This window comes from Nothobranchius furzeri, chromosome 3 (assembly GCF_043380555.1).
Source record: "Nothobranchius furzeri strain GRZ-AD chromosome 3, NfurGRZ-RIMD1, whole genome shotgun sequence".
NCBI lineage: Eukaryota > Metazoa > Chordata > Actinopteri > Cyprinodontiformes > Nothobranchiidae > Nothobranchius > Nothobranchius furzeri.
Window position 1 is genome coordinate 56,375,253 of NC_091743.1, and position 23,544 is coordinate 56,398,796.

The 23,544-nt window shown below is 41.2% G+C and overlaps 1 protein-coding gene across 2 annotated transcripts in view; it reads right to left on the bottom strand.

Moving 5' to 3' along the window:
* Positions 1 to 23,544, bottom strand: part of prickle2b (prickle homolog 2b) — a 136,774-nt gene that overhangs the window by 15,881 nt on the left and 97,349 nt on the right. The window contains exons 1-3 of one of the 2 annotated variants that reach the window (XM_054751514.2): positions 15,632 to 15,906; positions 7,199 to 7,382; positions 188 to 301 (exon numbers count right to left, since the gene is read on the bottom strand). In XM_054751514.2, the coding sequence (XP_054607489.2) occupies positions 188 to 301; positions 7,199 to 7,330 (246 nt within the window). In that variant the 5' untranslated portion in view covers positions 7,331 to 7,382; positions 15,632 to 15,906. Of the gene's footprint in view, positions 1 to 187; positions 302 to 7,198; positions 7,383 to 15,631; positions 15,907 to 23,544 lie in introns of those variants that run through there. The other variant, XM_054751510.2, reaches the window with a different exon arrangement.

A 23,544-nucleotide genomic window follows, 5' to 3' on the forward strand; every position in this document is an offset into this window, starting at 1 on the left:
TTAATAAGTAGCCACGAACATCACTCTGTCTCACTTTTGTCCATTAACAAGACAAGCTGCTTTCACCCCCGTCAGACCCCCCCACCCCCCCCACCCCCCCCCACCCCGAACCCTTCTTATCTGTAGAAAAGGTAGGACGGAGGAGGTAGATAAATGATGGTGGGGGAGGGTGTCGGTCTGGACTCACCTCATTGTCGTGGGGCGGGAGCTGATGGAGCAGCTGTCTGATGCGGTACTTCTCTCCTGGGCTGTTTACGTAGGGTACCTTGTCCTCAGGCAGGGAGCTGTAGTAATGATGAACCTGAGGAAGACAACAGGAGGATGAAACACCACAATACAGCCGAAACATTTAGAGCTGCTAACAAACCCAACGGATGTATTGTTTAGAGGGTTATTCTTTTTTAAATAATGATTTCAGTTGTGATTACTTTGGAGCCACTATTCAGGTCATGTTGTAGAAGACAAATGGACTTCTTGAGAAACAATTGTATAATCAAGGGTTAGTTTATATTTCGGTATAAACTGTTTAATGATATTGCATCAAATTCTATAAATGACACACACACACACACACACACACACACACACACACACACACACACACACACACACACACACACACACACACACACACACACGCACACACACACGCAAACACACACCCACACACACACTTAAAAACTATTTTGATTTATGGCCCACCAGTGGAGACTTAATGGAACCTCACTTTCTCCATCTCTGCACACATTGACACAGGAATGTATCACTGACCCGTCACACACACACACACACACACACACACACGCACGCACGCACGCACGCACGCACGCACACACACACACACACACACACACACACACACACCTACAGCTGTGGTTAAACCCCATGAACACCACTGCATACATGCTTCTGAATGTGTGCTGCAGCAGATTAATGCTAATCTGGACATTTGAAATTACTTCAACATTATTTCCATTCCAAAGGAGGACAATGAGTGTCATTTTCTTTTTATTTATCACGTTTTTTTATTACTCAGTAATTGCAGGCCCGAGGTATAAGAAGGGTCACAGGAGGGGGAGGAGCGAACAGAGAAAGCCACTTGGTTTTAAAAGAAGATTGGAGGACAGAGGTCAGAATGAGCGGCGGAGGAGACTGAAAATGATTAAAGGATGCAGGAAGAGCCAAAAGAGCAAGAAAATATTCAATATTAGGTGAAAGACCACAACACCACAGCAGAACGTATGCTGGTGTCCTTCGTAGAACTATGATCGATACTTGCTGCCTGGGTCGTGTCTGCCTTGATGACCTGCTGCTCTGCTGAATGGATTTACTGACTAGTATCCATCAGCTCTGTCCTTGGCAATAAGAGCAAGTCTGTCACACAAAGACAGATTAACCTGAATACTTCAGACATCCATTAGGGAGTAAAAGCCCAAATTAGGACTACTGCTTTTTAAAACCCGTCTTTAGGTTAAGCCGTCTTAAAAATGAGGAATGGAAATAAATGGCACTAAAATACAGCTAGATCGTACAAAGTAGATCATACATACGTGTTTGCAGTTGGGAAAGTTAACGACTGTTTGTTTTTAATCGTTATTCTTCTCTTTTCATTTCATACTTCCTTCTACAGTTTTAGGGGGTAAACATGCATTGAGACAAGCGTTTTGATAATAAATGGTGAGCTGTAACTTTTACTAGACAAAAATATGAATAATTTTCACATACACAACAATGGGATTTTGGCTAGTAAGAAAAAAAAGGTCCTTTTTAAGCTTTATGGCTCAGGCGGACTTTAGTAGAAGCACCATTCAAAGTTTAAACAGGCAGCTTTTTGTGTCTGAATCGGCATTGGAGATATTTTATGGTTTTTATGCAATTAGTTACTTCTAGAGATTAATATGTTCACCTTTGTGTGACGATGTCACTCATATCTAAGTTGTTTAAGCCTTTCTCCCACAAGTTAGTTTTTGTTTTTAGTACAGTTACAATTTATTTATTCAAATGAAGGCTTCTTTGTGACCACTGTGACCAAGAACTACAGGACATAGTTTTCTCTTCCAGCTCATATTAGAGTACAGGAAAGTTACAAACTACTGTCACACATTAAAGAAGAAGGTTGTTGTGTCCTGAAATTAGAGGTTCAATGGTAATGATATTCCTCCTGCTTTGCTTTGCTACTACTGGTGCTGACGGGGACTAGCAGAGCGACTCAGGGCAGATGTCATCATAGGGGTTAAAAGATGAGATCTCAGGCCAGTTTGTGAAAGACTGACTGGAGTCAAGCACTAATAAATCCAAAACACGCCTCCAAAAGCAGCAGCAGGGTTAGGATCTGGAGGTGAAAGGCTCACTGCCCCCTGAGGAGAAAACTCAAAGAGACTCATCATAGAGGAAGAACCAGAAAACGCAGCTTGTGATAATAACTGTAATCAAAAACTGTAAACTAAAGACAGGGCAGAATTTTAGACTGTACTGAAGGAAGTGTTTTTTTTTAAACACTAATATTAGGACTCTGAAACGGGTGACAAGAAGAGATTGCTTCTCACAGCTGGTTTCTATTGCTGGTAGGAGGCAAACACAACTAGACACCAGCTCTGACATTCCTGGTGAAGCCTATTTGTAGTGAACATGAATTTTACTCTTGTTACTACAGTGAAATACAAAGAGAAAGATGGCGTTATCGCAAAAAAGTTACTTTGATAGTATAAAAGTCCAAATGAATCCTGCTTGTGTGACATTTCAGGAAGAAACAGAATCGGCCACAAATAAGTGATATAAATACTGGCTATAATATTACTATACTATACTACACCACTCTAAATTATACATTATGTACTGTGCTGATCACAGGACTGGGCGATCACAATGTTATTTTTACACATCAATATGAGTTACATCTAAATTTAAAGCAAATCAATGTTTTAGTAAATGCTTATTTTAATTTCTTATTAATATAACGTTGTTGCAGCACTAAAGCAGCAGAAAAACTATATTTTGCAATAAATATGCCAAAAACCACATATGATTTGTTTTTAGAGCCATTTTGTTGGCAGAATCTCATTAATTTTAGCTCCAAGCCAGGTGTTCTGACACAACACCGGGGGAGAAATGGGTCTCAACATGGTTTGTGTGGCATTGCCATAGTGTGATGTCATCAGTGGACACAGATCCCCTGTCCTCTTTTTTGGAAATGAAAATATGGTCACCCTATTATATGTCGCTCAGTGAAACTCACCTTTGAGATACTTAGTTTGCATCTTCCTTCAAAAAAACAAAAACAAAAAAACTTCTAAATGTAAATTAAAGCTTTTAGAATTTGTGGCAAGTCACCAAAACTACATTAATGATGACTGAATACATTTTTGTACAACCTGGGTAGCTTTGCGTCACATCTGTGGTGCTTTGAGCAAACGCGTGAAAACAAACCTGCACACTCTTGACCAACTCGCGGGTCAGTCATCCAGAACGATAAACGGAGTTCCCCTTCATTAATCCTTTTTGCCTGAAGGAGAAACTTCTCTTCCTTCTTAAAACTTCCTTTAGTGTTTGCTGCACTGATGAAGCGCTAACCCAGAGCTGGATGAGTGAACTTATTGTATTCAGGCAAGCGTTAAAACTTTAGGTGTCCAAAGTTTGAACACTCGGCTGGTTGCACTGAAAGAGACTCTTTCCTTTCTGCCTCATGAAATGTGGTCTTTCCAAGTGGATGTTGTTTAAAAACCATCCCACTCATCAAACACATCGACACAGCCTCACTACATCTCTAATGGTTGGGTTAGGGCGTAACCATTGGGTATTAATTATGTTGACCCCCTCTAAGGGTCACTTCACATTAAAATAACAACTTGACTGGACTCCAAATACTTTGGACCAAATTGATATTTTAAGTTTTATGTATTTGTTTTTGCCCTCTAACCCACTTTTAATATTTAGAGCATGCATACTAGAAATCTATGCACAAGTCAACATGCATAACAATGCCAGTAGAAAAATTCCAATAATGCCTCACTTTGCACAAGCATGCAGCAATAAATAAGTCACAAAACAATAGATAGCTACGAGACATTTGCTCATAAAGCTCGAGTGTTTTAAAAAAAAAAGTTTTGACCCGAGGGTGGAACCAGATGGAACAGACAAGATCTCAACAATCCATTCACTGAGGGGTCATAAATTCCTGTAAGAAATGTTTTGGAAATGTACCCATAGCTCTTAAAAAAGTCACAAACATCAGCTTGGAGGGACGAGAAAAGCCCCAGTCGTCCAAGACGGTTGGCTGAGTCGGACGGCGGTAATCATTTCAACATCTGACAGATTTATTGTCCCCCACCTTTCACTGGAATTGTTCTCATTGTTCTGAGGTCTGTTTGGTAACAGGTCAAACGGTCTTCGGTTCTCTTTCAGGCGGCTCTCCGCTGTTTGAAATCTAACCAATCCACGTTAGAGCGACTGGCCCAGGCCCGGCATCTAGTTACAACCTGACCTCTGAGAAGTTTGAAAAAAGGCCATGCCTCATGTTTGACTGAAAATTAAAATCAGATCCTTGTAACTGCTGAGCACAGTCTGCCGATTAGACAGAGGCCCTCGCTACACGATGGTGAAAAAAACAACAAAGTGCAGCTAACAGACCACTGCTAACATTCCTGGCCTTGATGAACTGTAACTTGGCAACATCTAAGAATTTTATTTAGGAAGACAGCGAGGAGGAGAGGGGCTCCTCACACGGCAGCTCAACAACACACCCAAAACATTCGATTCTGATCTTGTTTGCAGATAAAGCTTTTAATTCAGTCTGCATTTCAGCTTCACTGAACAGCAACAGGAAAATGCACCTCTTAAATTTTACTAAGATACAAACAAACATGGCTCAGAAGACAGAAAAATTCTTGATTGTTTTCATAATCTTTCAGATCAATCTAACAAAATGCTGTACAGCTGTGCAGGAATCTCGTGTTACACAGCGGTGACTTTACACCACTACTGAGAGAATAGCAGACTAATAAAGAGCTGTGGCTCCCAGTATGGAAATCTAAAACCCACCATTAAGATCCTAAGCTTCAGCTTTTTGTTTAGATCTGCTCCTGTGCAAAAGGTTGCACAATGACTGTGCACCACCTTTAAAAAAACAACACCTCCCTGCTTGAAACCTGTTTGATCATTTTCTGGTAATAAGGAATGTGAACCCCCCCCCCCAAAAAAAACGTAGCTAATTTTCTGGGTGTTACCCATCAGCCTCTTACAATGTCACCCAGCCCTTATTATTTCTGAGATCAAATTGCCACTGGACAAAACCTTAATTGAGCTTGGGCGTTATAAGAGTTACCCTGGAGAGGAATAAAAAAATAAAAAAAAAGCTGACATCAGAGGCTAGGTGAAAACGGGGAGCTACTAGCAACACATCATTGATTTGGTCCTAATAAGTGAAACCAGTTTCAAATCAAATTTTAGACCCTCCCATAACTGAACACCTACAGCTCATTTAAGGAGAATTGTCCTCTTCATGTAAACGGATGTTTAATTCATTAAGGAGCTTGTCTGAGTGTTTGTGCAGGCCATGAACTGTAGACAGGTTTGCAGGCAGAATGAATTGGGAGATTAATTTGACGGCTGGAGCCACATAATCCCGGTTATCCATTAGCCTGCAGAAGGTGCAGCCAACACAACGGGTGAGCCATTATATGGGGTCGAAGCAAGCAATTACAGAACAGATTCAGCAAAATACACACAAGGAATGTTTATTAGCTTTATGCCATACCATGCTGAAAATGTATTAAATTTTATAAGTGAGAGCTGCTAAACCACAGTGAAGCCATGTAATGCAGCGGCAAGATTTTCAAAAACCAAGAAATACAGTCCAGTAGTCCTAATAAACACTTTATTACACGGTGACAATGCTGCAGATGCAAGTACTTAACAACGCAACGAGCAAACTGTCTTTTCTGGTCTTGCTCTTTGTCGTTAGTGGCTTTCTTTTTGAATCTAAATGAAGTGAAGGAAAATAAACGACCAGCTAAAGAAGGAATGGACAAGATTAACAACAGATAGATGACAGCAATTGGTCAGAAATGTAGAAGTGTGATTCTGAGTGAAAAAAAATACAACTGTAGTTACAGTTCTGATTAAACTAATGAGTTAACAGCTAGTCAAGCTAGCAAAAGGTTGCTGTCATCTTAAACCAACTGTAATCTCAAAAACTGTCATTTGTGCTCCCATTTCCAATTACCTGATGTGCTACACATAGCTGCTACTTGGACTTAAAATGCAACTTTGGAATTCAGTGGGTTATTCACAAGCTTTTACATGGCCTCACTTCAAAAAGTCAGATTAAACCAGAAACCTTCTCAGTGGCCTAGAGGTACAGTATCCACCATGGAAATGGGAGATCAGGGTTCTAATCCCAGTCAGGTCATACCTAAGACTTTAAAATGGGACCCAATGCCTCCCCACTTGACAGTCAGCTTTAAGGGGTTGGATTCCCGAGCGCTGCCAGTGCTGCAGCTTGCCGCTCCCCACAGGGATAGGTCAAATGCGGAGATGTAATGTCGCCCGTGTGTGATGACTAATGGGAATTTAAAATTGCTTTAGACAGTGTGTATTTTCCCTGGTGATAGGGGGCAGTACATACCTAAATCATTGCAAGCCAGTAGTATTTTAGTGCTCGAGTAAGACCTTACCAACAGATGGCCATTAGGGTCAAATGAGCAATTATCAAATGAGTACTCCACTAAATAGTTCAACCTTCAGCAGAATGACAAGCACATCAGACTCCCTTTCATCACTGGTGACGAGTGAAGAGGTAAATGTGTAAAACAACAATGTTTATGAATGGTGAACGTTTTGTAACTGCTTCTTAAAACGGCAGTAAATGCGTTTTGTCCTCATGGGCTCCTGTAGAAGGCAACACTGCATATAATATGGCGTCGCCCAGAGACTTTGAGCCACTCCCATGTATTTTAGACCAGATTTCTGTGGTAATATGTTACAATATTTTTCAAAAACTGGGCATCACTTAATTCATTTTCAAAAAGATTTCGATGAATATTTCTATAGATTAACGGCAAAAACTACACATTGTAACTTCAAAATTCATCATAAAGACTAAAATTAGTGCTAAAAAACAGGAAATCCACATCTCTGGTGCTGATTTTGGTGTCTGTCAGAGTTAATACTGTTAATACTATACTAGGTGCTCCAAATCTACCTGTTCAGGTTTAAGTCCCGGTGGTACCCAGGCGTATTCTTCGAGAGAGCAGCCCGAGTCGTCATCTGAGGTCGAGTTCCTCTGGAAGTCATACATCAGCTTGGTGACCGCTTTTTCCATTTCCACAGGCATGACTGTCACTGCATGCTCCTCACGGCGACACTTACAGTGCACACAGATCTTCCTGCCACAGACAAAAAAGAAACAGCCATCAAGTAAATGTGATATGTACATCCTGACTTGCTTTAGTAGATTCACGACAAGATGGCTAAATAATAGCAAACAAGTGGTTCCGACAAAACCATGTTTCAAAGATTAATGTGTTAAGAGCTCAAGTCATGTAACAATACCCAAACATAAGGTGAAAACAAGTATTTTGTGAAAAACGAAGGATAAAAACAGAAATAAAAACAAAATTGCACACTAGGGAAAGCATTCCACTGGACTCAACTTTCTACTTTTGTTTTAAACGTGTAAGAAACTAAATATCCTTTAGGACAGAATTCCAATAAGTCAATTAGGATTCACAATTTAACCCCCCCCCCCCCCCCCCCAAGTTTACAGAACAACCAGTGAGAACACAGAAAAATCAGTACCAATACAATCACAATGACCCTTCAGTCCTATTGCCCGGACAGAATGTCGTCATAATAATCCACACAGAGATTGATAAAGTGGGGCGACGGTGGCACAGGAGTTAAGTGCTCGCCCCATAATCGGAAGGTTGCAGGTTCGAGCCCCGCTCAGTCTGCCGCTGTCATTGTGTCCTTGGGCAAGACACCTAACCCACGTTGCCTGCTAGTGGTGGTCGGAGGGACCGGTGGCGCCAGTGCTCGGCAGCCTCGCCGCCGTCAGTGCGCCCCAGGGCAGCTGTGGCTACATTGTAGCTCATCCCCATCAGTGTGTGAATGGGTGAATGACTGGTTGTGTTGTAAAGGGCCTTGAGGGGTTCCAGGATTCTGGAAGGCGCTATATCAAATACAGACCATTTAACATAAACAGACAAAAACTGTGTTTCAATTCAAGTTAATTTATCAACAGTACACCAAAGAACACTGCTGCTGTATGTTGGCTTTCCAGATCTATAGACCCAGTTAATATTTTTTATGAAAACCAAACATGACCAAAATAAATAAATAAATAAATAAATAAAACAACTGAATATAAACTGGTAGTGAGGGCAGAACAGTTTCATATACAGGTATGTTAGCTTCACAATGTCAGTATAGCAAAAACAGGAGTAATGCAATCAATTCCGTTATATTCCACGACACATGAATCAGTATGCTGATCTGATGGCCTCTTGTCCTTGAATCGGCCAACCCAGTTGAAGTGGTCTGATAGCTAAAATACACCGTTGGTGTTTTGGTTGATGTTTAGTCATTTTGAGGTGACATAACAAGGAGTAGAGTGAGGAAATCTGAGTTTATCACAGCTAATATCATCATTTAGGACTGGACAATAATTCAATAATGAAACATATTGACCAATAGACGTACAACGTGATAGAAAAAAATGGGTCAAAAACCACTTCAATAAAAAGTTTCCTTTCTTTTTTCAATTATAGCCTATTGGGTAGCTTAATACGAGTCAATACTTACTCCCAACCAATCAAAAACACAGTTACACTTACAATATATTTTCTACATTTTTAAAATAATCATCAAAAATTATTGAGATAGATCAATATGAATTTTTTTTATCAATATGCTTTTTTCTACATTGTCCAGCCCTATTGCCATTGCAATATTAAAGAGTAATAATGTAATTTTAATGAATAAGCCTCCCCCTAACAGAGTCTAGTGCCACTCCCATTTCCTGTTCAAAAAATGTGCCACAAGGAGGCATTGCCTGGCAGATCGAGAGGGCGGAGCCACACATACACAGGCTCACAGCGGCATTGTGACATCATATGGTACCAGCCAACGTTATAGGGTACTGCTTAGCCAATAGCTATGGCAGATTTAAATTCAAATGTAATGCAGAGTTTTTATCCAAAGAAGGAGCAACTGACAGTTTTAGTCAGAATATTTAAATGTTAACTGAGATGCACTAAAGTGCTACATTATTTACTCCCGTGTCTACAGCACGATTAGACACTCATTTATATATTCATCAGCATAAAAAGTTGTTTGGGGGTGACTTGCTCTTTAAGTTTATTCTGGTATCTTGTGATATCTTAAAGCTGTAATAAACAGGAGTGACTCATAAAATGATCAGGTTCTTGAAACACGCCATTAAAACAACAGACAGGGATAATCAAAAATCTTGGTGAAGAGATACAGCACGCATGCAGATTCCTGTGTCCTTGACCGCTCCACACCCTCAAAGTGGAAACTAGGTGGCCAAAGGGTCACACTCTACTAACCCTGTCAAGTGGCTAAACCGGGAAGAGTATTGAATTAGCTTCCAAGATGGATGCCTGTTTGTCTGAGAGTATGGAGGAGCTTAAGGACAGTCTGACAGAATGTTGTCTATGAAAAGCTGAGTATTCGTGTGTGCACACTTGGAGATGCAAAGCTGACTGAAAAAGTCCAGATGTTTTCAAAACATTTCTAAAATGTACACTGCAAAAATTAATTCTGAGACAGTTTAGATCACCATGAAGTTTAAATCTGCAGAATGCTAAAAGGTTTCAGTTCAAATGATGGCAGTTAGTGGTGCCTGTGCATTTAGAAACCATATGCATGTTTAAAGAGCTCAGAATGCAAACAATCCAAGTCTCGTCTTGTCCTTTTGTCAAATTAGCTCTTGATCAAAGGTTGAGCTTTAAGTAATAAAGAATGCAGGGTTCTTTTTTGAGTCAATGATGGATTTCTACAGCAAAACATGACACAACTAGTCTTCTTAATCTTTAAGAAAGCATACAAATACATCTCAAGTGGGACAAATTATCCATAAACCACCAAAGATTGTTCCCCACGTGCCAAAAGGCTGAGCTTGCTCTATATGAGCCCTGGCTGATGCCTGTACCTTCTGCTGTCATTACGGAAGGACTGCAGAATTATGAAAGAAAACAGACACCAGATCTCACTGCTGAGAATACTGATGATAAACAAAGCAGCATAAAGCGATACGGTCATCAAATACGTCTCAAGCAAACCTACTGGAAAGCCCAGTGGAGAAATCTCCTATCCTTGGAGCATTCTGCCATAGCCGGGGGCAAACATCACTTGGCTTATCACGGGCCAGGGCTTTCACCGGTATTAATCATTTAAAATCGATGTGCTGGATGACGCACTTATCCATTTACACCGACAGACAATGGTCATTATGTACTTTCACAAGCAACTCTTAAAGATGTCTGTCCTCCACAGTCCCCACGACCTGTCAGATGATTCTGAGCTCCAGCTTTAATGGAGAGAAGCTCTCGGAGCTCTGTGTCACTCCAGTTTACCATCTCAGCTGGTTTTGGTAACACAAGCGAAACGTATTGCCTGTGTTTACTTTCATTTTCATTATAGTTTCCTGCAAAAGCTCAGCAGTTACTCCACACGTGATCATGACACCTCTCTCTGTTGCTCCAAGGCTTAATATGCATTCACAAGTCCATCATTGCAGCAATATTACTACCAAGCGTGGCCACATGAATGCTGCAAAATTCCCACATCGCCATGCTGCCACGCCGCATTCATAAGATGCACACTGGCGGCAGAATCATGCTGATTTGCTGGCATGGTGTGTTTTGTAAAAACGGCTTAAGTTACCGGGGCTTTTCACTGAATGCATAAGCGGTGTGTGAAGTAATGGACCCATTTACCACATATGCTCAGCAGCACCTCCTTTACAAACTGGAGCAATTAAGATCTGAATCAGCGGCAAATGCGTTGCATGCAGCTGGTACTGTAAGGTCACGCAATCACTGGAGAACTGCAAGATCACACGTGATTTTGGCAGTTCACGTGATAACAAGAATAAAGACAGCAGCATGTATCAAAATGTTCTGTGGTTTATTTTCTCTTTTTTGTTACCTCGGCCATGAAGGTTTTAACAGATGTCGTTTGTTTATTTTTTATTTTTTTGCTTTTATATTGCTTTTAAATCTGCTATTTTGCAGCCTGCAAATCTTGTTGTTTTTTAAAATGCCTCTTGGCTTACACTGCTCTAAAGTTTGACTTTCTGCCTGGCCTGATCTGAACTGCCGTGCCGCGTTCTAGAAGCGTTGCTAGTAAAAACATAGAACCGAAGAGTAAATTTAGTGGAGTGATGCAACACTATGCTTCTGGGACGTGTACAAAACATGCTGCTTCGTGGGAATTTAAAGGTAAAGTCCTGTTAGTCATCATTACACGTTGGTGAAATTACTGCATTTGACCCATCCCTGTGGGGACTGGTGAGCAGTTGCTGCGTTCGAGAACTATTTAGTGGTTTAACCCCCAACCCAACCCTTTAAAGCTGAGTGTCAAGCAGGGAGGCATTGGGTATCATTTTTAAAATCTTTGGTAAGACCTGACGGGGATTTGAACCCTGATCTACCACTCCCAAGGGATTACACTCATACCACTAGGCCACTGAGAAAGACACCCATAGTCTATAATAACGGATATTAGCTGCGTGTTGTGTTTGTGGACGTTGAGTGATGCCTTCACTTCCGGTGGAAAGCCAGGCTTCATGTGAATGAAAGATTTTGACACCCTTTCAAAACATCCCTGTTTAAAGTTTAGCATTGTATTACAACACAGATGAAGAGCATCTTGTGAATACTTCTCTGACCCATACTCTATCCAGATGTGCAACTTTCCTTGAGAGACATTCCGGTCTTCTCCTCGTCATAGATTCTTCTTTCATAGATGCGGCATACCTTAAGGGCCTGCTGCTCCTTCCTTCCACTTCCAACCTCGTTGATTTACAACCTGCTTTATGGACCTGCCTGGGATTTCCCCTCTCCTGAAACAAAATCCCAGTGCTTCTCTGTGTTGGCTGCATGAATTTAATTTGATCAGATTTAGTGGCTCTGGTAATAACAAGTCAAGTACATCGTTGAAGTCTCATAAATGATGGAGCGACAGAGAATGAAGTAAAGAAGCATGTTTCCTCCTTTATAAGTGACTGGCCCTTTTTATCCCAGGGGTTGTAAATGCTGATATCTCATTGGTCAGTTGTAGGATTTGTTTAAGCAGGGGGGTGGGTGGGGGTATGTATTCGGAGAGCAGGCACTGTAACCATGATGTCAGTGGACAATGATTCACTGTTTCCAGTTAATCATCATCATCATCATCATCATCATCATCATCATCATTCAGCTCTCCACCACCAGCTCTTTACCCAGGTACTGGGTGGTTTTAATAAGAAACTAAGGTCCAAAAGGCCCCCTGCATGCAAAGAGTTGCCTCCATTAGTCAACACTGCAAGATCTTCAGCAAGAATTACTAATGCAAAACTGACTTTCTGAAAACAAGGATGAAACATAATCAATCTACAAACATTTACAGATGAATTAGATTCTCACAACCAAAATGTAGATGAAGATTCTGTTCCTACTAAAGAAATGGATTAGTAGTCTCCTCCAAACTTTTAAAGATTAAGTTATTTGACGTGAGCTTATCCTGAAGCCAGTTTTATAGAAGTATTTGGAAAAGGCCAGCAGAAAAAGTCTCATTCCTGCTCCAAAAACCGCAGAAACTTTTCCATGGCATCACTGTAGAAGGCCAGATTAAAATCCCATCTTTACAAGGCAGTTCCACACAAAAACAGAGGTTAGATGACAAGAGAGGAGCGCAGAGTAGACCAGCTGGGTGCAGGAGGCAGCCAAGCCTGGTCTTTCTCCTTCTTTCACCCCATTTGTTGTCTTTGGAAGAAACGAAGAGAGAAAGCGAGCTCATTTCACTACTTTTGTGTAGTAACTGCATAGTCTGAATAGTCCTTAAAGTGACAATCTGTAGTTTTTATCCTTTAATCTCTGGAAATATTCATCAAAATGTTGAAAATGAATAAAATTGTGTCCAGTCGTTGAAAAATATTGGTGGCTTCGTAGCACATAACCATAAGAATTGGGTATAAAGTACACAGGGCGGAGGACTAGTGTCTCTGGGGAATGACACGTTAGATGTTTCCTTCTGGCCAGTTTGAAGTCCTGAGCCGGTTGATGGCATCACACTAGATGATTGGCTAGATGTACCAATTTATGACGTTACCATGTTGAAAAACATTTAGGTTGTAAGAAACATTAATTTAATGACAAAACTGCTAAAGTCTTTCCAAAACCTAGATGAAAGAACAGAATCAAAAATGAAACGCAATATATTTTGGTCGAGTGGTATGGCCATAGATTGATGACATCATTGGCAGGTGCAGGATCCTGAGCAGAGCTGGGAATTACAGCTCCAGAAAAAATCAGTACTGCATTATCTCATGGAATTAACTTAAGGACCATCAAAGTCTGAAGCTTGGTTTATGCTTGACGCATCGGCGAAGTCTCAGTGCGGCCAAATTACATCATTTCAGCAACCATGCCCTTCTGCGTAGCCTCCACACAGCCCAAAGTTTCCGCACCGCGCACCTAGAAAATTTTCTAACCACGTGGACAGTCCTGTGTGGAAAAACATGGCGGACGGGCAAGACCTCGTAGTGATGCAGGTTCATAAGTACAGACATCTTTAAGATTCGGCCCATAAAGATCACTGTGATCACAATATTGTTAACAATTGCTGTCACTGTCGGAAAAGACAGGGACACAGTGAAAAAATTGTTGTAAACAACAGTGATTTCTACCTCTACTATGGTGCATTGTTGGATGCATGCGGTAGAACCCCATGCCGCCCCCTACAGTCTGGGAGAATTTTGGCTCACAGCGGAGACATGCCGCAGAAGATAGTGTTCCATCTGCGCGTCCCATTTCCACGCAAATCGTACATGCGTCAAGCATAAACCAAGATTCAGGAGTCACGCCGAGGTTGCATGCTTTTTACATTTACCATAATGTTTTATTAAACGAGACAGTCACAGCGATACCCTGAAATAAATCTACTGCCCCTTAGTGCTAGGAGACTGCACATAGCCACTTTAAGTTAAATATATGTAGTTTTTGTACCAAAGGGGAGAAAGATGCGAGTGCCATTAGCAGCTAATCAAAGCGAAACAAGGAGGTGTTCTTGACAAGAGTCAGGCTTGACAAAGACATTTCCTTCAGAAGCCAATTAGTAAGAACCTGATGCAGAGATTAGACCTGCATCCACCTGTTAAAACTGATTACAGCTACAGCAAAATCCTGTTTACTTTCCAGATAGGCTCGGGGTCACATTCGTAATGGGTGGCAAAAATACAGCTGTTTGCACGGATCATCCATGCTATCAAAAGTATTTGGTTTGCACTGAATAACGCAATGTTCAAACCAAAATGAAACTCGTTTCCCACACATCACCACTAATGTTTTTCATGGCTGCCCGTTCTTCCACTTGCCGATTCTGACGTTTGACTGACACCAGAGTATAAAAGTAACATGTAACTGCCTACATTTTTGCTTTCTGGGCCAAACCTTAAAGACTTATGATAAAACTTCTCCATGCTTTACATTTAAAAATAAGCCCTGCACGGCTCTTATTAGCTGTAAACCGAACGTGGGACAAAGAACTTTATTAGGACTTGTGGTAAAAGTCAAAGTCCAACATTCAAGTTGGAGCAAAAACACCTAAATTACGACTTGGAAGGGAAGTGGACCAGGGAGCAATTAAACACAAGAAAGGCAGTTTTAAGACCAGTGAGATTCCACTTAAATTTTTATTTAAGTTTAAATAATTTAGTAGATCAAAGACTTCCAAAGTCATAAATAAAGCTTGTCTAGCATTCAGGGTCCTATCAGAGTGGATGGATGGGTTTTTGAGCTGCTCTCAGACCAGCTGCAGGATTCAAAACTACATTTCTAATTAAGTGCTCGTCAGTCCATTCAAGTACTAATAAAGTACCGCAGTCATCTTTACTGCTAAAATGTATAAAACCATCTGATGCATCTGTAATCCAGCGTGGGATCTTGCTTGTTTTCCCCAAGGCAACAATTTCTATTGTTTTCATAGCTGCCTGCGGAAAACTCCAGGAAACATTTCTAGATTTTAGGGAAAAAGGAACTCTGACAGAGAAAAAGCCTTGGTGATCTGTTAATTTGCCTTGATTTCGATCCATATGGCACTCAGACAGCCCACAGCACACAAGAGCTTGACCAGTGCGCTGCAGGGGGTGGGGTGGGAGATAAAACCAGTGGGAACACGTCCACACACAGAGAAAGCTGCGATTAGTGTGTCAAAACAAACTGTCAGTATAAGAATCTAGAAAAAACTTTTGTTTTTAAAAGTCTGAGTCCGTTTAAAATCCAACTTTCGTTTTTTGTTTTGTTTTGTTTTTTCAGAGGGAACGCGCTGGAGCACCAGCGTGCCATTTAAAGTCCATCAAATAAATATCTGCGTTTGAAAACACAAATAGCAAAGATAAATATTCATTTACCTCCTTACAAACTGAGACGGAGCGAAGCCATGGTTGGCTTGCAGCGGGCGTTGAAACACACGCTCGTCATCGCTCAAGTGTCCAGCGCCACGGCGATGCCACGAAAGCGCAGCAGCTCCTGCTACGCATCTATCCTGTCCACCAAGGGGGAGAAAGCCCTTTGTCAGGTACCTTGTATCAATCTGGAGTTTTGCTGCCACTAAAAGCGCACTAATACGAACTTCCAAGTAGAGAATCCTAAGTGAGAGAAAAAGCTTCCAGAGGAAATGAGATCTTCAGTCCAACTAAGTAAACCAGAGTCCGCTACGCGCTGCCGCAGAGCAAAATCCGAAAAGCCTCCAAGGAAACACGAGTCGGAGGAGTCCCAGCCGCTGCTGAACAAGCCTCTGAGCAGCAGCAGCGTTTAAATCCAAGCACGCGCATCTTGGTGTCAAGACCTCTGTTGTAGCAGATCGTTTCCGGTTTCATTTTCAAAATAAAAGTACACATTTCAATAGAATATTTGTTACACATTTCAAGTCAGGGGTTCATTTTCTGAGTTATACACCCAGATAATCTATAAATGTATGTAGAACAATCTCAACAATTTTAACATAGAAAACTTTTATTTAAAATACTAAATTAGATTCCAGTTTTGGGTAATGCTGGATAAACTGTATCAATTGCTAAAGAAAGATGTAATGGAAAGTTCAGGGATAAAAGTCACCAGGATAAAAGGAACCATGCGTAGTAGAGAATTAATAAACGTTACATCTGATGGTTAAACTGGTTTTAATATAACTTATTTGCTTTTGTTAACTAAAGTAAGACAGTCAGCACTTTTGAAACTTCACGATGCATCAGGATGCCAAGAAATTAAAAGGAGGAAAAGAGTATTTGTACCGCATCCTTCAAGATCACAAGGTGCTTCACAAGCTCGATACAATTTTTAAATGTACAGATACAACATTAAAATGATCAAAAACAAGCAAATAAATGTCTATGTTTGAATAAACATATATATGTAAATGCATGCACGCACGCACGCACACACACACACACACACACACACACACACAGATTGTAATAACTTCTAAATGACATTTTTATTCAATGATTAAGAAACACAAATCCTGAATATAGTTTTGTGTGAAAGCAAGTTGTTCCCCTTCCTGTCTAACTCTGGACACTTACTATTTGGCTTCACACCAGCTCTAATGTCCTGGTGTGATGTCAGCAAGTCACCATTCCAACATTGTTGTAATTAGCAGACTGAATAGCTGGTATTCTGGTGGAATTTGCATGAGAAACAAGGAGCTTCCTTGAATCATCTGACTTGGGTCATGAGGAGAAACAGCCAGTGAAGAGAGAGGAGCCGCAGGAAGCTGAGTTGCATGGACGCATGGTGAGGTTAGCCTCTGTAAACACAACAGTGATGTTTAGCACAAGAACTGAACCTTAGCTGGGAAGAAAGCTAAAGACTTACAGACCAATAAAAAATCACTGCAGCTGGGGGGGTGAAGCCAATTTAGAAGGATCGTAAAAAGCCCCTGGCCTATGAGTCCCTTAATAGAGACCATTGGTATGTTGGGTTGCTGTTTTTATCTACTCAGATTTTTTGTTTGGCAAGAACAATTAACAGAAGAGATATAAAACCATATTGTAAAATTCATTGATTTTAAAAAGGCCGTATCATGGAAAATCCATTTTTTGTATTTGTGATATTGTCATTTCCTCATGAAAAAAAAATCCAAACCCATTTTGGCTGCATTCATGCATTTTCCTGTTTCAGCTGCAAATTTTAAGTTTGACTTTCAAAATCTTGTAAAGTCTTAATGACAACTAGTCTCATTATCAGGCCCCGCTCCTCTCCCGGAAGCTAGTCTCTGGTCTGAGTCTCCCCAGGTCAGCACAGGATAGGCTATGTGGCTTAGGCGACTGCTGTCATGTAGCAAACTTTAGTCCAGTGGTTAGAGCGCTAGACTGGACACCATAACCATGGACTACCATTGTCAATACATCAACTGATTCACCAAAAGCCCGGATCGCGCTGTGCGATTTGTCTTTGCCAAATCCCACATGGAGAGCATAATCATGTAAAAAAAAAAAAAAAACGGTGAACGCGGCGGTGATTTGCAAATCTATGGTCGTCCATTCTGCGGCAGTTTTTTGAACCGCCTCATCACCAAAGACAGCCTTCGACAGTCTACAAGCATGCTAGAAAACCTATGACTCCTGTCTGCAACCGACCAATGAAAACACACCTTTGGGACGCTGCAGCAGCAAGACTCCGCCTCTCTGAGCTTCGGTTTCAATCTATGTGTAAAATGCAAATTATAAACTACCAACCAGTTTTTATTTTTGTTAATAGCCCAAGTTAAACCAGAGTTATCCATCCATTTTCTGAACCCGCTTTGTCCACGCAGGGTCGCGGGGGTGGGGGGGTGCGGGGGTGGGGTGGGGGGGGGGGGGGTAGTGCCTATCTCCAGCGGTCAACGATCAGGCGGGGTACACCCTGGACAGAGAGCCAGTCCATCGCAGGGCAACACAGAGACACACAGGACAAACAATCACACACACACACACCTAAGGACAATTTAGACAGACCAATCAACCTAACAGTCATGTTTTTGGACTGTGGGAGGAAGCCGGAGTACCCGGAGAGAACCCACGCATGCTCAGGGAGAACATGCAAACTCCATGCAGAAAGATCCCAGGCTGGGAAGCGAACCCAGGACCTTCTCACTGCAAGGCAACAGCTCTAACCACTGTGTCACTGTGCAGCCTTAAACCAGAGTTATACTGGATGTAAATAAATTACATTTTTAGACCATCAGCTGAGTTGTGAAAACCTTGATTCTGTGATCTGTGAGAGTGAGAGCGAAGATGTGCTCACAAACATGAAAAATAAAACACAAAAACATGAGATACCTTCGCTGCTGGTGGAAAGAATGGTAAGACTGGTTCAATAGTGTTTTGCTGCAGGGGGACAGAGGAAGCTCCGCTCCGTGACAGTGATGAGATGTCACGGAGCTGCGGAGTAAATAGCGAGACAGATATTGGAGCGATCTTTGACAGATTGTTACTTCTCTGTAGTTTAGTGGGTTTGTATGTATAAAGGAAAAGGATGAATGACCGGCAGACAGTTCAGCTGTTTACCTGAAAGACGCAGGGGCGCAGATAGGATTTTCAAACTGGGGGCGACAAAGTTCCAAATGTACCCTCCCCCAAACACACACACACACACACACACACACACACACACACACACACACACACACACACACACACACACACACACACACACACACACACACACACACACACACACACACACGTACACGTACACAAACTATTGCAAGCGCCTTAACTAAGCTCAGTCAGTTTGTGTAATTTCATCCAACGGTTTACGTAAAAACTAACTATTGTATACGTGTTTGAAGCCATTATGCAGTGGAACGCTGGCAACAAAGCTCTGTCTGATCAACACCATAAATAATAAATGATCCGCACTTGTATAGCGTCTCTCAGAGTAAGGACTCCAAAGTGCTTTACACTACAGTGTATCATTCATCCATTCACACACACATTCACACACTGATGGTGATGAGCTACGATGTAGCCACAGCTGCCCTGGGGCGCACTGACAGAGGCGCCCCACTATTTAATTCAGTCATTTGTTATTCTCCCAATCAATTACTAACCAAAACCTCATGCTTTATGCAAAACATTAAATGATTTTCAGCATACCAATCTTCACAGAAAACATAAAAGCCCTAAAAAACTGCACATAAAATATAATTAAAAAAAACGAAATTCACTTATCACTTAGAGCAGTGGTTCCCAAACTTTTCAGACTGACCAACAGATGTTACTTCGTATTTTTACATTATTTAGAAATTTTCATTACATTTGGAAAGTTTTAATTTATATATAAATACATAAATCTCTTTTTAAATTTTATATTTTACTTTTTTTATGATTATGCGGCACACTTTGACTTCCATATAATGCAACGGCATCTGCCTCTTTTTTATGGCATTTTTGTTTTTTACATTGTCGCTACGTCTATCGCGTTAGTGGCATTTTTACCATCATTTCTACACCCATCACGTCTCAGAGAAGGTTAAACCAACATCAAACCCAACGTTTGGAGCTTGTAAACTCCACACGCCTCTCGTGCAGCACCAGCTGTCTGATGCTGCAGCAGCGTCAATCTTCCCGGCTGGATGAGTGAATTTCTTCATCAGAGTCAATATTCTGCTTCATAATCAGAGTCAGTCATGACCAGACAAAGTGATCAGTCAACAAAGACCAGACCTGCCGGCAATTATATGTTTTATCTAATATTTACGCTCTTCATGTTGCGCGTATCTCCTCCTCTCCCCGACTGGGAGCCTCATAGCGGGAGGCGATTTTCAAGCTCTAAAAACTCCCAAACGTTGCTCAGCCTGAAGGTTACACATCTCCACTATCTTCTTGTGAAATGTAGTAACTTCATGAGGGATCATATTTGTAGAGGAGACTTGTTAAAGTCAGCAATGAGGCTTTGGTGCTTTTAACGAGTAAGTCCCAACACTGACAACAATGTACTGAATCTATAACCAACATGCATAAACAGACAGATCGGTCCCGCCTACTTACACTGTTGGTCTTTTTTAAATACGCAGTAATCGTTGCTTGCCTTTTTCGCTTCATCCTGCATCCTAGCAGCAACTACTTTGGCGCAGGAGTTGGTGTCAGGTTGGTGTTTGTTTACGTCATGCTGCATTCAATGTAATTGGAAAAAGGAGCTTCAAGCGCTTAACCTCTGATTTTGTTTTCTTTCTGGCCTTAGTTGGGGGGGGGGGGGGGCGCACCGGGGTCGATCTGAATCTGGGGGGGACAGATCCCCCCGTCCTCCACCCCATCTGCGCGCCTGGATTGACGGGAACAGGAGAGTCTGACGCCAAAACGAGGCTTTTAAAACAATCCTTTCTCTTTGAGGAAGATGAGCTGGGTCATGAGCTGACAAAAAAAAAGTGTTACTGGCGCGGCTTTATTTTATATTCAGCTTTCTTTTGGTTAATGGTCTGCTTAGTGACGTTTGCTTTCGGGAGGTGCGCTCATGATGCAGTGTGTCATGCTGGAGCGAGACGTCGTATAGTCTGGCTCACAGAGATCTTGCGCCATACAGTGTGACACCTTTCGGGAGTTCTCAAAGTGTGACTTGAACAATCCTGAGCGACGGCCGAAAATCGCACAGTGTGTGCCGGGCTTAAGAAGCTTTTGTAGGCACGTTTTGTAGGAGCAGGCATGGGCAGAGTTTCACTGAAACAAACACTTTTATTTCCTGGTATAACTTCAGGCTGATGAAAATAACTCGTATTTAAGGTAAATGGCATCTCAATAGTGTCAACGGTAAAATGTTACCATATACTATGCCTACCTATGTTCTCAAAGGTAGCATGATTTGGAACCTTTAAATATCTTCATACTAGAAGCACGAATCCTGCTTCAGAAAGAAATGTGACTAGTTGTATTTTTCTTTGTTTTTAAGTTCTTTTATTTGCTAAATACACTAGAAACATATTTTTGTGAGGCCCAAAAGACAAATAAATTCAGATCTAATAATTTTCAAGTAAACTAGTAAACTATTTTTAGTTAAATAAAATAATAAAAATCAAAACTAGGCTGCAGACTTTTACCACTGGCTGGCATTGTGACGCTTGTGGCCCTATACTTTAGTCAAGGAAGAACCAGATACAAACATCAAGCAAGGTATAAAAAGCCAGTGGATATCCACAGGAGGAAAATCAGGAAAGTACTTTTGCAGGAACAAATGTCCTCCCTGGAATAATACTTTTAGTGAGTCACGTCATGTCAAATGAGATGTGATTTGCAAATGTTTCTATCCCCTTAAGGTCAACTGAGTGTTGTGCTTTTCAAAATTTCTACCATTTACATTAGCAAGACACCTTGCTAATGGCAGTAAAAACAAAAAAATAATCCAAGAATGACTTGATGAACACAGGACAGTTCACCATTAAGTAGAAAGATACCATACACTCAATGGTATTTGGTTTCTTTTTAATGCTTTTAAATCCATCTTTAAAGAGAAACACCATTGACTTTTCTGAGAGGCGTGAATAATAATCTGAACATTTTGATCTTTGAGTGCCATTCACTCATCAGTGTCACAGTTGAAAATCCAACCCAGGAATTGCATTCATGGTTGGACATGTCTCATTATCATTTCTAAAGGGAGAGTAGACAGCAATTATCCTGGGTAAATAACTAGTATTTGACAGCTAAACGTTGCTTGGATGGGTCTAACGGGAATCACAAAGTTTCGCTGTCTGTTGGTGAAACTCATTTAAGGACAGATAGGAAGAAAAATAAAAAAAAAAGATAACTGCCCTGAAACAACACATGCCAATCTGCTTAGAGCTGATTTTTCTTTTTTTCCACTCCACAGAAGGCCTGCGTTTTAATGAAAGCCATCTCTCAGACATTGACGTTCCTCTCCCACATGGCGGACGGCATGCACCATGTCTCTTACATAAGGACGTATAATCACCTTCTCCTTACAAACATAACGATATCAGTTACAGCTCAGGCTTCACTTAGGACATGTCCACAAGATTTTTACAAGGACTGCCTTAAGTGACAACACTCTGCACTCAAAGAAACCACAGAATGGGTCAGTTGGATTAAGGCCTGTTAGTTCAATAAGTCATTCTCTTTCCCCATTAAACTGTTTCCAGATCTGCAGTGAACTGTTCCAAATACCACGAGGGGGCTGAATAAAAGCATTAAGGCCAGTTTAAGGGACATTCCTCAGATACGATTGCTTGCATGGACTCCTGGCATGCACAGAGTCCATGCCTGGTCATTTTTTACAATTAACCAAACATGTCTAATCTCCTCACAAAGCAAAGCATTTGATTTTTTATCAAATAGAGAATGAGCAATGTTGTCCCCTGGAGCTAGGAGCCAGTTTGATGTTTGAAGTAAATCTAAATGGATCTGAGGATCTGTTTCTAGATCTATACCAGAAAATGATCTTTTTACATTGAAGTTCTTAAATCTGGGCCTTTATCTGGATTTCAAATGTATCCAACATCCCAACTTAGCCTCCCCTTCTTGCTTATTTTAGGAACTCCAGTCGTTGCTCCTTTCATGTGGCAAATGCTGATGGCTATCACTATAAAGTCAACACTCAAGGCAGCTGGGACTCACCCCAACAGCTGATAGCTCAGGCATGCAGGGAGCCAGAGAGCAAACTCACTTCCCATATAAATTTTCATCCCTCGGCAGAACGGCGCTGAAATAATATTTCAACTTCAAAAACCAACTTGTGGTTTCTGTGTCCAAGTGGGCCCAAAAGGGCGTGTGTGCAGCCCATAACTTAAAACTGTCCAAATTTGGCGAGGCTTTCATTTGGGCCACACCTCACCTCGCCACCAAGTTCCTTCAAAATTGGCCTGGTAGGTTTTGTGTAATCTTGCTGGCAAATAAACACGAGTGAAAATCGATCTGGTGACTTGCCATAACTGGAGAAAGCAGGGGTTTGAACTCAGGAGTTAGGGGTAGATTGATATATCGGTCGGCCGAAAAAAAAGAAAGAAAAAACAGATTGAGCTTCAGAAATTTTGTGCACCAACTGATGTTATTACTGACATTTTTTGCAAGATAGTAGAAAACATCAAGTATTGGCCATGAAAATTGACCCCAAAAAAATCTGCATTACATATTGCCCATTGGCTGAGCATGTCTCCTACATATCGGTATCGGCAATAGAAAAACCAATATCGGTCAGCCTCTAATCAGGAGTCACGTTTCTTTGAAAATTAGGTTCAAAATAGCTTTCTGAAGTCCACCTGAAGAAGAATTTATGTGTTAGTTTGAAATGCTTCTTTGCATCTTTTTTTTTTCCACAAAAAAGGGTTAGG